General features: G+C 48.0%; 3 protein-coding genes across 3 annotated transcripts; 2 read left to right on the forward strand and 1 right to left on the reverse strand.

Moving 5' to 3' along the window:
- Window positions 1-286: 286 nt before the first annotated feature.
- On the reverse strand, window positions 287-4,739 carry BDW43DRAFT_268920 (exocyst subunit SEC8; the record flags this gene model as incomplete). The annotated part of the gene is made up of 9 exons (XM_032041175.1): window positions 4,075-4,739; window positions 3,812-3,985; window positions 2,768-3,753; window positions 2,590-2,703; window positions 2,098-2,538; window positions 1,910-2,045; window positions 1,717-1,859; window positions 1,559-1,666; window positions 287-1,505 (listed from the first exon to the last, which is right to left on the reverse strand). Coding segments are annotated over exons 1-9 (3,506 nt in total), but the record flags the coding sequence as incomplete, so codon positions are not given.
- A 3,173-nt stretch (window positions 4,740-7,912) lies between these two features.
- On the forward strand, window positions 7,913-11,983 carry BDW43DRAFT_18014 (putative importin 13). The gene is made up of 3 exons (XM_032038857.1): window positions 7,913-8,452; window positions 8,505-8,695; window positions 8,768-11,983. The coding sequence occupies exons 1-3, from the start codon at window positions 8,390-8,392 to the stop codon at window positions 11,658-11,660; spliced, it is 3,147 nt and encodes a 1,048-aa protein (XP_031902865.1). The 5' UTR covers window positions 7,913-8,389; the 3' UTR covers window positions 11,661-11,983.
- BDW43DRAFT_17937 (uncharacterized protein) lies at window positions 11,983-13,505 on the forward strand. The gene has a single exon (XM_032038847.1). It carries the CDS (start codon window positions 12,306-12,308, stop codon window positions 13,461-13,463), a length of 1,158 nt encoding a protein of 385 aa, XP_031902866.1. The 5' UTR covers window positions 11,983-12,305; the 3' UTR covers window positions 13,464-13,505.
- Window positions 13,506-13,601: the final 96 nt, after the last annotated feature.

Genomic DNA, 13,601 nt, shown 5'->3' on the forward strand with positions numbered 1-13,601 from the left:
TGGGGAAACATAATTCAAACGACTGAATTGGGTGAAGTTTCGTGTTGAGTTAGAAAAGTATGGTAGTCTCCTATGTAGATGTGTTTAGAGCCTTGCCCGGCATGAATGTACGTAGGACTTTTCCTAAAACAACTACAAGTACTGTTCTCCAAAGAAGATAGCAGTATTAGTCGATACTTCTAGAACGGGGAAGGAAACAATAACATCATTAGTAAATGTAGGCGGTATCTAATGATAATTATACAGGTCTGTAGCAGGCAGTCATGGGGTATATAAGGCCATCTACTAATATACCTGTCGTAGTAATTCACAGCCACAGAAACTGTAACTAAATAGTCATATTTGACTTACCAGCTCAACTTATATCGCTTTGTATGTATAGAGTATTAGACACTATTAGATCCTGGTCTCTTAATTATATCCAAGATAGCTAAGTTTCTGCGGAAATACTGTACGGTAGTTCTCACATAGGGCTTCTCTTTCGAAAGAACAAGTTCCCCAGTCAAAAAGTAAAGAGACTACTACCTAGAATCCCACATTATCTCATTCAATCTTAAGAGGGCATCTGCGCTCGCTTTCTTTGCAGCCATGAATTCTTCTCGGTTCTCGGCGCCTCTGGGCCCTTTAAGAACATCCGAGAAACATAGATCGACGAGAATCTTGAGCTCCTCATAAGAAAATGGCTCGCCATTGCCAGCAGCCAACGCTTTCTCGGGGTGCGCTGCGAAAAATTCTTTTTCATCCTTGGCATAATCAAGAGCTTTCTCGGCACCTTCCAGGAACCAATCAAGGAACTTAGCACTACGTGGGAGAGCAACGATCTCATGGTACTGCACAGATCCTCGTCTGGCGACACCTTCCTCGTCTGTAACCTCAGCCGGCTCAATAATGATGTTCTTCAGGTTTTGCTGTAGAACAAGGACGTCTAACTGAAGACGCAGCGCTCCATTCTCGTTTATCGCACCGATAAGATGCGTACAAGCAACAAATACCTGATCAATGAATCGGGCTAGCCCTGATGTGATATGCCAACGCTCGGCGGAGCCCAGATATGAAGAGATGTTTGTATCGAAGGAGATAAGATCGTTGTTTAGCTCAAGTATAGTTGGTGAAGCAGCGGTTGGCTGATTCAAAATGATATGCCACCAAGCGGTGTTTGTGTTGGGAGAAGGAGTTGTAGGCTCGGAGTTGCGATTGCTCCTAGGGTTGGGCCCAGCCATGGTCCTTGTGAGCATGTGGATAATACCGCACCGGATATCGATGTGTAAAGCAAAAAGAGCCGTTGAGGAAAGATCGCGCAGCGATTCGATGGTAGTATCGAACGCAGTTGCAGTTTCTTGATTTAAGGGGAGATATACGGGTTGGTTTACACCCTCGCGTTTTGGTACCATAGCACCGATCAAGGTCCATCTACGGTTGGGTGGCCCGCCTTCCTGTGCCTGCCGTGGCTCAGACGGCGGTTGTGTGACTTGGCGCAATTTGAGGAGATGGCTTGCGAGCCATTGCTTGAACGTTATCAGCACAAGAGCAGGGTACAGGTACAGAGTGTCGGACTAACCGTGCTGTTATATAAAAGAGAGAGAGCTGTAACGGTTTTGGGGTCCGAGATAATGTCATAGGGCTCCAGAGGCACTTCGGAAGTGCTTTTGAGAAGAAGCTTAGTTTCCTGAGAAGTAGTTAGTAACGGTTACATGGTCCACGAAAAGACAATCTCACCTTGTCTATGAGTTCTTCCTTACCCGCTTCTCCCTTCCATAGCTCCTTGACTACATCGTGGATGTCACCTGATTGAGCAAATTGCGCTGCGGCCTTGAGCCGAAATTGGCCATTGTCGCGAGGGGAAATCTTCGTCACGATGGCTTATATAACATCAGATAAGAGCTTCAAGGAGATAGGCCTCGTTTCTTACCTCTGTACCATCCACAGCATTTATCATAATAGTTCACGATTTGTGTTATCAGTAGCTGTGTGAATGCTTGGTCATGAGGGATACTCGACAGCATTTTGCTGAACTCGCGGATGATGGACATAAATTTAACCGTTCCCTAGTGCTTAAGGTCAGGGAAATATCGGCGCTTTGGGATTCAAATTGCTTACCTTGAAGACAGGGCGTGGAGAAACTGCCAACCATTTAGGATCCTCTGTAAACGAATCTGGTGCAATGTAGCTCAACATGCAGAGATCTGTAACCGTCTCGTCAAGCTGAGGGAGGAACACATTGACCATAAAGTCATCCAAGAAGGAAGTCAAAGTGCTCATAGCAATATCGGAATCCACAGGCACAATTTCCTTCAATCGTTGAATGAATGAAAGCGAGGGTGGAAGAAGAATGCTCATGTTGAATACACTTGGCTCGATGAGGATCTTATGACCTGTTCCCGAATTCCCTTGTTTAGAGTCGGAATTTTCGTTCGTATTGGATTTCTGCCTTGTCTTTGACACAAGGCCTGGAACAGAGGACTGGAGAATTTCATCCAATTCGTTTTGTTCGGCTCTCATCTCTGATGTTCCATCTGTCTCAGACAACTTAAACATTTTCTACATGCCATTAGCAATGTTCCATGGCAATCCATACACTGCTTTGCGCACCTTGCTCTTGTCTCTGTAGCCTGAGTAAAGATGACGCCTGGATTCGTCTTCGCCTCCTGGTCGGAGGGATGATTCTCCATCGGTTGCCAGATAATCATGCATGAGGGATCGAATCTGTCGCAACGGTCAGGTCAAGAAAGCTAAAATGTTATCCAAGAGCTCATCTTCAGCTACCTACCTCGCTCTGATAGAGTTTCCACAGCTCTTTGAAACCCCCTGCAAGGGCACTGCTTTTAGGAATACCCTCGCGTTCAACAATAGCTGCAATGACATCGTGGACAACGCGGTGACCTTCAGCGATAGATTCAAACTTGGCATATAACGTCCAGAGAAACTCGGATAAAACATGCCCACGCGTCTCAATAATCTCAGTTGGTAGTTTCGTCTTATTATCCTGCGGTGCAAATCCACGAGTCAAATTCGGATAACGAGCATCAACTTCCGCATTTGTCTTGTCCACCACTGCAAAAAGTTCAACTGGAAGTCGCTGCTCAATCCGGTCGACGGCGATGTCCAGGTGGCCCATTTTATTTAGCGCTTCGATAAGAAGTCGGATATAGTAAAATGTGTCAGCCTCTGGGTTGCGAGAAGCATCCTCAACCATTGGCGTAGAAGCATCCAGCTTCGCCAGGAACGCGTAAACGGGCCTCTCCCAAGATGTGCCAGCCCATCCGGATGGACTCTCACTGTTGTTCTCACCCTCCGGCGTCGGTGGCTTCCATCGATTTGAGCAGTAAGGGGATTTCAGGTATAAATGGTCATGTAGCTCTTCCACCAAGATATCTGTAAGTGATATTTCTTGGTTGGTGAAATAGGCACGAACATCAGCAAGAGCTCCAATATTGTCAAGTTCAGAGCGCCGCAAGAGGCGGAAGGCATCATGAAGCACCTCAACGGCTGCAAGGAATCGCTTATCAGATATTCGAGACTCTAGTTTCTCTGGGAGAGATTGGATCTCTTGAATTTGGCTAAACAGCTGGATGATATCGTCGTACTTCTGAGACGAGGTCGCCAGCTCTTTCAGTTCAGGCTTGGTCGAAAGTAGCCCAGACTTGGCTTGCTCCAGTGCATGTTTCAGATTACGAACTCGTCCCTGGGAGCTTTGAATACTTGACTGGATCTTGTGGTAAGTACCAATGGAGCTGTTAAAGCCCTGGTGATGTTCTAGCAAGAGTTCTCTTTAGCATTAATCCATCGCTGACAAACCACCGTGAAAACGTACCGTTTACCACAGATTTCAAAGTTTTTTGAATTCGATTATGCACATTCACAAATTCTGGCTCGCGATCTGCTTTTCCTAGGGTACTTGTGTCCATTAATTGTAAAGCTACCTGGACTGGCACGCACTCGTCTGAGGCTACGAGATCCCATTCTTGTTGGATAGACTGTAGAACCTCTGTGGTAGACATCAACACGAGTTAGCAAGTAGCGCAGATTTGTACAAGGCCGATAAAGCGGAATGAGTTAGAGAAGTTAAATACAAACCTTCAACAGCCTGTGATCCAGCTGGGTTACTGTTCATATTTCGATTCCTCTCCCTCTCCCGGCTGCTGTCAGACAGCCAGCTATTATCTCCATGAGGCCGTCCGTCTCGCGATGAACTTTGTAGCCTTCTCTGGGGGTCCCCGTCCCGACCTCGGGTGCGTGAGCGCGACGAGGAATATTCGCGGTCTCGATCCCTATCCCGTCTTTCGCGGCGTCGGTCGGGTGATTGGGACGGCGACAGTCCAGGCTGTTGCGGTGACTCAGAATAAAAACCGCCATAACCCCCCGGGCGACGATCTCGTTCACCTCCTCCGTAACCGTTTACAGCAAGGTTGTTACTGTTGCCGTAACCGGCATCAGTGCGGTCATATCGGCTGGTGTCGGGGTACCCGTATCCGTTGGCGTAGCCTTCTCTACCACTCATACCAGAAGTCTGACTTTATCGGATAATATATATGCAGGGCGGAGAATTAAAAGGAGTCGTGACGGGGCACAGAATGTAATTGAGCTTCGTGGAGTCGGGCACGGCCTTGTAGCGTATGGGCGAAAGCGCGGAGGAATTAGGCAGGAGAATAAGCGATCACGATCATCCTTGAGACATAGAACTGAGCAGATTCAATGCGAGTCACTGTGCATGTGGTAGATAAGTATGCCGCAAATCCAACAAGATGTTGGGGTTCAAGGGATTAAATCGCAACAGGCGGCAAGTCACTTACATGGGGGGCAGCTAGCTATACCTAAAGTGTCGTTGGCTCACGGGTTCTCCACATTAAAATGCTTCCCGTCCGCTCAAGCCACAGTCCGCTACCAACTAGTAATCAGTACCTACAAGTGTGCTAAGGTCTATGAATATAGTCCTATAATTTTTAATGTAATACTAGAATAGAACTACGCCAATGAGAACTCTATTAGACTGTAAGGACTCTATCTAAAAGATAAGGTTTGCCGTCCACGGCAGTTCAAGCTCGAGAGTTTATCTGGAGATAGGCTGTGTCTCCCGCTGGAGCCAGCTGCGCGTATATTCATCATTCTCGAAGAAATGGTGAGTCTTTTCCCAGATCTCCGCATGGTAGTCGTTCACCCATTTGAGCTCGGCGTCACTCAGAAGAGATGGTTCGATCAGGTTACGACCCACAGGGGTCATCGTGACATGCTCGAAGCCTAACCAAGGTCTATCACCAAACTGGTGCGTAGTTTGCACTTCACGTGCCATTATAACATCTGCCATAATACGTCAGCTTTGCACTTAGATGCTAATTCGACTTTTCCTAAAGTCTTACTCTCAATCCGAATGCCAAATTTGCCGTCCTCATAGAATCCGGGCTCTGTTGCAGTTAGTGTGTGAATTCTCATAAGACGGCGCTAACGCATCGTACCATCAGAGATTACGTTTCCAGGGGCTATCGGCACCTCGGTGTACTGAACCCTAGTGCCGACACCCATTGGTCCCTCATGTACGTTCTATAGAATGATAAGCATTATATGTTGAACTCGTGAGGGCTGGCCTGCTTACCAAGTAAGAGCCGACTCCGTGGCCGGTTCCATGCAAGTAATCAAGCCCCTCCTTCCAAAGGTGCTGTCTGGCGAGAACATCAAGTGCAAAGCCACTTGTACCCTTGGGGAACACAGCCGTGTCCAAGGCAATTACACCCTTGAGAACTAAGGTGAAGGCCTTCTTCTCGAGCTCGGTAGGCTGCCCGAAATGGAACGTTCTAGTAACATCCGTAGTTCCATCCAGGTATTGAGCACCGGAATCACAGAGGTAGATAGCATTCGGATCAATGATAGCACAGCTTCCCTTTTCCGGCTTATAGTGGATGACCGCACCGTTGGGGCCCGTGGAGGAAATAGTGTCGAAAGAAAGGCCAGCATAGAGATCATTCTTAGATCTGATCTGCTCCAGCTTGTCTGCAGCATCTACTTCGTCAAGAGTTGATTTCTTGTTGACCAGCTCGTTCTCAAGCCATGCAAAGTATTCTGTCAGTGCCGCACCATCGCGGATGTGGCATGCTCGCATGCCCGCAAGTTCCACCTCATTCTTCACTGCTTTAGCATCACCAATGGGGCTACGGACTTCTTCAACATGCTCCTGACCCCCAAGGCTAAGGCTAAGTGCCCATGAGGCCTTGTTGGACAACAGAAATTTAGAAACCGTGTCTCCTGCTTCTTGCTTTTTTGCCTCGCTGAGGGCCTTCGCGTCGGCATAGATAGCATCATATGGTTTGGTCACAACGTCTAGACCAATGTGAGCTTTCACTTCCGGAGTCAACTTGTCCGCATCGATATATAGCTCTGCTGTTGTAGGCGTGATGATGGCATAGGAAAAGAACACCGGATTGTATGGAATGCTGGAGTTCCATTATAAGCAAATCAACATATAGAAATTGCGAAATCTAGGACTCACTCGCTGCCTCTCAAGTTGAACAGCCAGGCAATTTCATCAAGCATTGCTATTAATTTTCCTTGTTAGTTGCCGGGGACTGAGGTGCAATGGTAAACAGGGACCAGTACAAACGATAAAGCCGGCCGACTTTCTAGACTCCAACTCTTTGCGGAGTTCACTAATCTTCTCCTGGAAGCTCTTTCCGGCGTACTTGTCTGGATGAACTCTCACCTTCTCCATTGGGGGAGCAGGTCGGTCCTTACCCCAAACCAGGTCAACCAGATTCTGGTGAACACCCACCAGTGTCGAGCCATTCTTCCTCAGAGTCTCTGAGAGGCTACGAGCTCCAGCTATGGAAACTTAGCTTTTTTATATCAAGGGCTAGCAGGCTCAAGGTCATTTACTCACATGCCGTGATCAAAGCTGGGTCAACTCCAACGACCTTACCACCTTCGGCCTGTTCAGTAGTCCTAAACACATACTAAGTCTCAGGGTTTTAACAATGCAAATATGCTAAATGGATCATACCATTCCTGCCAGGTTGGGAAACCTTCGACACCACGCTTCAGGAGTTGCCAATTGCTGTCAAGCTGTTTTGAAGCCTGGTTGAAGTATCGCCCATCGGTGGACAGAGCGGCCTTGCTCAAAGAAATAATGGCTGTTCCAGCAGATCCAGAAAAACCAGAAATGAATTCTGTAGTAACCAGTGTGAGCTATACGGCGACCGACGATAACCGAATAAGAGGGCCTGTGTCGAAAAAAATGAAAGGCAGGGTTCAAGGACGTAAGTCTAACCTCGGCGGCCGTCACATGGAGCAATATATTCCGACTGATGGCTATCTTCCGATGGGACAACTTTGTGAAGGGTAAGCCTTGAAGTTCAGTTCAGTTCACCAGCGATAATATGATGTCATACTGTATACATCGACCTTGTGTTCCTGCATCAACTGTCTCAGTCTCGAGAGACGTTCGGAAGTGTCTACGGTCGCCATATCGACTGAATAGCGAGGTACAGAGATAGAAAAGAACCTTGGGCGAGAGAGGGGTAGCTGGCGAGCTGAGCGGAATACTGATTTCCAGGGAGAACGAATTGGAAGGTGAGAAAAGAGCATCGACGAGCGAAGTCCGAAGAAAAGGATGCAGGTGTCCGAGTGAAAGGTATCCGAGATCACGCACAACAAATACAAGCCCTCGGAATGTTGCACGAGGCAGCAGGGTTGCAAGAGGATGCGGGTGGGGGTGAGGAGAAGGAGGGTTAATTACAATTGTAGTGGTTTAAAGAGAAAAGTCGCGTGTGCAATGCTAGAGTGGCTGGCGGAGATATGGGTGACCAACTAGATAATCAGCTTGGGTTTAGGAAACTGCAGCTGCAGTGTACACCGGTGTATCGACGTACGGCAATTACAGGGAAACCTCCTGAGAATTACCGTCATTTATCACCACATACAAGTCCGTGACCCAAAGCCCATTCCGTCATCTTCGGAAGAACACAATTCAGCTCACTTGCAGCAATGAGATAATATTATTAGTAGCCTCCACCAACCCCCCTTTGACTGATGGAATCTTCATTTAATTACTTTCTTGTGCAGTTAGGGAGTTTCTGTAGTTGAATGAAACCGGAAATGACATGCTTATCCCATGGTTGCATGCCAAAGCGACCGGACCACGCCATAAAGATCTAAATAACCCTTGTCATATGGTACTAATGTCTTCCTCTCAGATCTTCTCTTTCCCCCTCCTATACTAAACCGTCGTGGACCTCCTCCTATTGCCCAATCGAGTCAAACACCGTCGACTTCCCCTCCATCCCACTTATTCACCGCCTTACGTTTGTGTGGTAGTGTTATCAGCACGTGACGCCCCCTTTACATCTATTCGGCCAATCTATACCTATTTCTTATCCACTGCAGCAAGGCTTAAAGTGCTTCGGCCATGTCTGTGGACGTCCCAGGCCAAGCTTCTGATGTACAAGTCCTCATCAATGAGGCGAGGACGGTATGTTTACACCATGACTTCCACACCCTATAAAATGTCTAACAATGCCTAGCTTGTGTCTCAGCTTTATGATCCAGCAAATACCGGCAACCCCGCCAAGATCAAAGCTATCCAGGAGCACCTACAGATTCTCCAGAAAGGCCCCCAAGCATGGCTCATTGCTAATGATCTCCTCAGTGATGAAAGCACTGATCTAAGATTCTTTGGAGCCTTGACATTTACAGTCAAGATCAACCAGGATTGGTACGTGGCCTTGCATTCGATGATCTTGTCGCAAATGTATGTGTTATGTTAGCTTACCCGTCTCCGCTGCAGGCAACAGTTAAATGAAGATGACGCTCGAGAACTCCTCGGGCGGCTGATTGATCACTATGTTCTTCTAGTTAATGGGGGAGAGCGCCCTCTAGTGGTACGCAAGTTGGCTTCCAGCCTGGCAACTATTTTCTTGAAGCCAAATGCTCCCTGGACCCATGCGCTTTGGAACATAGCAGCTTCTTTGGCAAATGGAAAACACCTCTCTGAGGAACAGTGCCAAAATTTTGACCTGCAGGATGCCGTTCTTCCCGCCATGTCCGAAAGGCAGGTGGTCAGCTTACTATATTTCTCCAACATACTAGCAGAGGAAATCAATAGATGGGGCCCGGAGTCACGCCGGAGCGGTGACAGCAATCGTGCATCCGAGAATATCAAACATGCTTTTGTTCTAGTCGAGTTTGTCCTCCGTCATATGCTGCAGCAGGAATCTTCCGGTCAGCCTATATCTGATGGGGCCCCAGGCGTTGAGGCTATCAATTCGTACCAAGTAAGAATACCCCACCTACGCGACAAAGCTTACCTAACTTCATGGCCTCAGTCATGGGCCTTAGTTCGTAATGCGCTCCAAGTTCGCGACACGATATCTGCCACTCAGCTTGCTCCTGCCACGGACTATGTCATCCAGAGTCTGAAGGTTCCCAGTTTATCCAAGTCTGCAATGCAAGTCCTGGTTGACTTAATAGATTGGCGAGACAGTATCTTTAGCCAGGAGCATATCAACTCTGTATTGGAATATATCACCAGTGATCTTGGTACCGCCCGTATTGCTTCCATAATGGATGCCGATTTCGAAGATGACAATATGACGTTTTTGGAACTTCTATTAGCGTACGCAACGCTCAAGCAAAGGGAGCTTCTGATCCAACCCCTGGATCCTGATCATGATAAAGTTCTAGGCCTTCTCCATACACTTTTCAAGGCCCCTGGCTATGCAGCAGTCGACGATTCAGCATCACCGTTGGTCCTGGAGTGGTGGACTGAAGTTGCAGATGATCTCCAAGAGATATACCTGGATGCGGATGAGCAAACAGAGTTTGATTCTGCAAAGCGCAATTTGGCTCGCGCAGCTATGGACTGTTTTGAGAAACTCAAATACCCAAGTCCAGAAGAACTACAGGAATGGGGTGATGATGATCGCAGTGAGTTTGGTGCTTTCCGCCGCGATGTCTGTGACTTCCTTCTAGCAATATATCCAATGTTAGGAGTTGAGTTGGTCCAAGTGTTCCAAGAACGAGCAAAATCGTCTCTGATGCAGCAGGACTGGAGAACATTCGAGGCCGCAATATTCTGCATGGCTCAGCTTTCGGAAGCTGTAGACGAAAACCAGCATGCAGATGAATGCCTAAACGCAATTTTCTTTTGTGATGAATTTGCCCAATTATGTTCGAGTGAAGGAACAGTGATTCCAGACAAACCTCGTCAAACACTGGTGGACATGCTCGGAAAGTATCAGGCTTATTTTGAACGCACGCATGCCCTACTTCCTCGCGTGCTAACATTCCTTTTCGCATCACTCGACGTTGCATCGTGTGCGTCCGTAGCGTCAAAGTCTATATCACATCTTTGCAAGTCATGCCGCAACGCTTTAACTTTTGAACTTCCAGCGTTCATGGACCAGTTTGAGCGCTTTCGCTTCAAGCCTACAGCTACCGCTTCAACGATGGAAAAGGTCCTGGAGGGTATTGCCGCGATCGTACAAACATTACCTACTGATAACGAAAAAGCACAGATTTTGGAGAGAATATTAAAGTTTTTCCAGGAGCAGGCAAAGCTGGCACGGGATGAAGCCGTTCGTGGATTGGTAGAGCCTGCCCGCTGTCGCGGCCAGTTGGTTCTCCGTTGTGTTGCAAGTATTGGAAAAGGTCTCAGAACAGATGGTGAAATTGTCATAGACGCTCTTGATGGCGGAAATGGGGATCCATACCCACCAACCTTTTGGAACACGGGCAATGGAGCTGCATCACAGAATCTAATAATGCAATGCATGCAGCTTCTAATGACCGACTTTCCCTTGGATGTGACTATCATTGAAGCAGCATGCGACATACTGAAAGCCGGTTTTACCGAAAACAGTGGACCCTATGTCTTCCCGCCGATGATGACAGTCGATTTCGCGAAGAGTATACCGTTAGGGAGTGCTGGGACGGATATGGTCATGGGCACGGCCTCGGCGTTTCTGGCATCTCACAGCGCGCACCCACAACGTATTCGCAACGAGACTGTTGCCCTGATTGTCCACGTATATGAGACATTCTGTTGGATGCATGAGAAGCCAGAGTTCTACGATCCCGAGGTTGCGAATAGTGGCATTGATTTTCTTACTCGCCTGCTCCCAAAGTATTACCCCTTTCTCTTTACGCTAACTGCCATGCCTCATGAATCCGATCAGTCAGGGGTCAGTCATGTAAACGGTGCCCCTCAACGTCCACCAGTACTTCAAGCGATTCTGAACTTTACACTCCTCTCCTTGCAAGGGCCAGAGCCATTGCCCCTTCGTTCTGCCTCCCAGTTCTGGGTAGGCGTATTGAACCTTCCTAGCGAAGAAGAACATGTACAACGCGCTCTCAGAGACAGCATTCCTGCTCTTTGCCGGATCCTAGCATCACAGATTGCCGGGCGCTGTGCCCGTTCTGACCTTGAACATCTCTGTGAAGTGCTCAGAAGGCTCATTTTCAAACAGCAAGGACTCGCTCGTCCGCATCTCACTGCCACGCTAGCTGAATTGGGAAATAGCCGTACAAATCAGGATCAGAGCCCTGCTGTATCGCCTGAGGAAAGACAGCGTTTTCTTGCGTCGCTGTTAACTGCTAGAGGTGCAAAAGCACTGACCAGCCAATTGACGCGTTCCTTTTGGGTTAAATGCCGCGGAGCTGGTTTCGATTATATTGGGTAGATATGGGGGATTGACAGTTGTCGCAACCTGGACAATGCAACAAATACGAGGGAATGAAGCGGGATTTGTCAGAGTAAAAATAATTATCCAGTCCAAAGTGAGGCTCGCAGTACTGATGTAGCACAAGCACATGGCTATGTCAGCAGCAGATGTGTGAGCGCCCTATAGGGCAGTGGCCCTGGCGCATTACACCACCTTCGTGCCTATTCTCGTCATATTCGAGTCTATTAAGGCGGGCAACGCATTGTTCCAGCGCTTACAATGGCAAAGAGCCACTTGTTCTCCTTAATGAAGTGGGTCAATCATGCACGTCCACCAGCCACTGAGGCGGTGCACTTTTCAGGCATCAAATTTGACCAATCTAGAAGCACGTTGCTTCTTTGATGTTTCACTTGCCTTGCTTTCTTTAAAGAATGGGTCTTTGACTTGTTCAGGCCCACATTGATAGCTTGAGCTGGGTGTGGTTCCCTTATATAGTTATGTTTAGTTGGCACACCCCGCAAGCTTGAAACTCCTTAAAAAGTCGGATCCTCTCCACCTCAGTTCATTACACTTTTTGTTTTTCTACTCTATCTCCCTTTTTTCGCATGATCTTTCCGTCTGTCTCAACTATTTATTGGCAAGCTCGAATTTATAGCAGACATAATGCCTGTTTTCGCCAATACTCCTGAGTCTCTTGTAACTCGCACTGACTCGCTTGATCCGGCGACAACATGTAAAGGTGTCACCTCGAATGGCCGGCCATGTCGCCGTGCAGTAGCGTCTACAGGATCCTCGCCCTCAGCATCACCTGCCAAACGCACCAGGCGGCAACAGGTGGATCCATCTGAGTTATATTGCTGGCAACACAAAGATCAAGCAGTACCAGTATCGAATGGGACAAGCAACAAGCCAAACACTTCTCAATTACAGCCGAGATCCAGTATCGATACATTGATGGACCGCTTAGGGGTCTTGGATATCAATGATCCACAAGATGACCCGAAGAAGTATCGACCATTGAAAAAGAAGAAGAAAAGCAAGCGAACATTCTGCTGTTGCTTTGAAATTATAGAAGAGGATGAGCCGCTCCCTCCACGGCCAGTACGTCCGTCGGGAAGCCGTCCAGACGCCTCTTCACAGACTAGGCCCCAGTCGATGCAACAGGTACCACCCACCACAACACCGCACAATTCCTCAGCCCCGCAAAACGGAGAATGGGTCCCTTCAACACTCTCACCTGAAATAGCCTCAAACCTTACCGCCGAGCTCGCCAAACCACTTTCGGAGAAAGACGAGCCGGGCTATATTTACATCTTTTGGGTCACGCCTTCCACCTCTTCCAGGTCAGCGCCGCCACCTACTGACATCGCATCATCACTATTCTCTAAGCATGAGCGCGCGAGCCACGCCATCCAGAAAGCAAGGGATCTCCATGCTTTGTCATCGAACCCCACCGATCGCAGCCCTGGCACAATCCGCCTAAAAATTGGCCGGGCGAACAACGTACAACGTCGATTGAACGAATGGACCAGGCAGTGCTCTAACCACCTGACCTTGATCCGATACTACCCTTACACGCCATCATCGCCTGGTCCAAGCAAGGGACCCGCACTCGAACCTGGAAGGAAAGTGCCGTATGTACACCGCGTGGAACGATTGATTCATTTAGAACTAAACGACCATCGAGTCCGCGATATGGGCAAGTGTGAGGAATGTGGAAAGATGCATCAGGAATGGTTCGAAATCTCCGCCGAGAAAGAAGCCATCAGAAGGGTGGATGAATGTATCCGCAGATGGGTAAGATGGGCAGAAAGCCAGTGACGGCGTGGTGCAAACGCATTGAATGTGACATAGATACCGAACATATCCAGATAAAAAATATCCCCCATAGATAATATAATAGATTTCAATAACATCAACTCTCAATCCAAAAAAAAAGAGAGAGAAAGTAAGACGAAA

Source organism: Aspergillus alliaceus, assembly GCF_009176365.1.
Source record: "Aspergillus alliaceus strain CBS 536.65 unplaced genomic scaffold BDW43scaffold_10, whole genome shotgun sequence".
Taxonomy (NCBI): domain Eukaryota; kingdom Fungi; phylum Ascomycota; class Eurotiomycetes; order Eurotiales; family Aspergillaceae; genus Aspergillus; species Aspergillus alliaceus.

Bases quoted from the DNA above. Each gene is read 5' to 3' on its own strand.
- BDW43DRAFT_18014 (XM_032038857.1), top strand. From the start codon at position 8,390: ATGTCTGTGGACGTCCCAGGCCAAGCTTCTGATGTACAAGTCCTCATC. The intron at 8,453-8,504 runs GTATGTTTACAC...AACAATGCCTAG, and splicing joins TCATCAATGAGGCGAGGACG to CTTGTGTCTCAGCTTTATGA. The intron at 8,696-8,767 runs GTACGTGGCCTT...TCTCCGCTGCAG, and splicing joins GTCAAGATCAACCAGGATTG to GCAACAGTTAAATGAAGATG.
- BDW43DRAFT_17937 (XM_032038847.1), top strand. From the start codon at position 12,306: ATGCCTGTTTTCGCCAATACTCCTGAGTCTCTTGTAACTCGCACTGAC.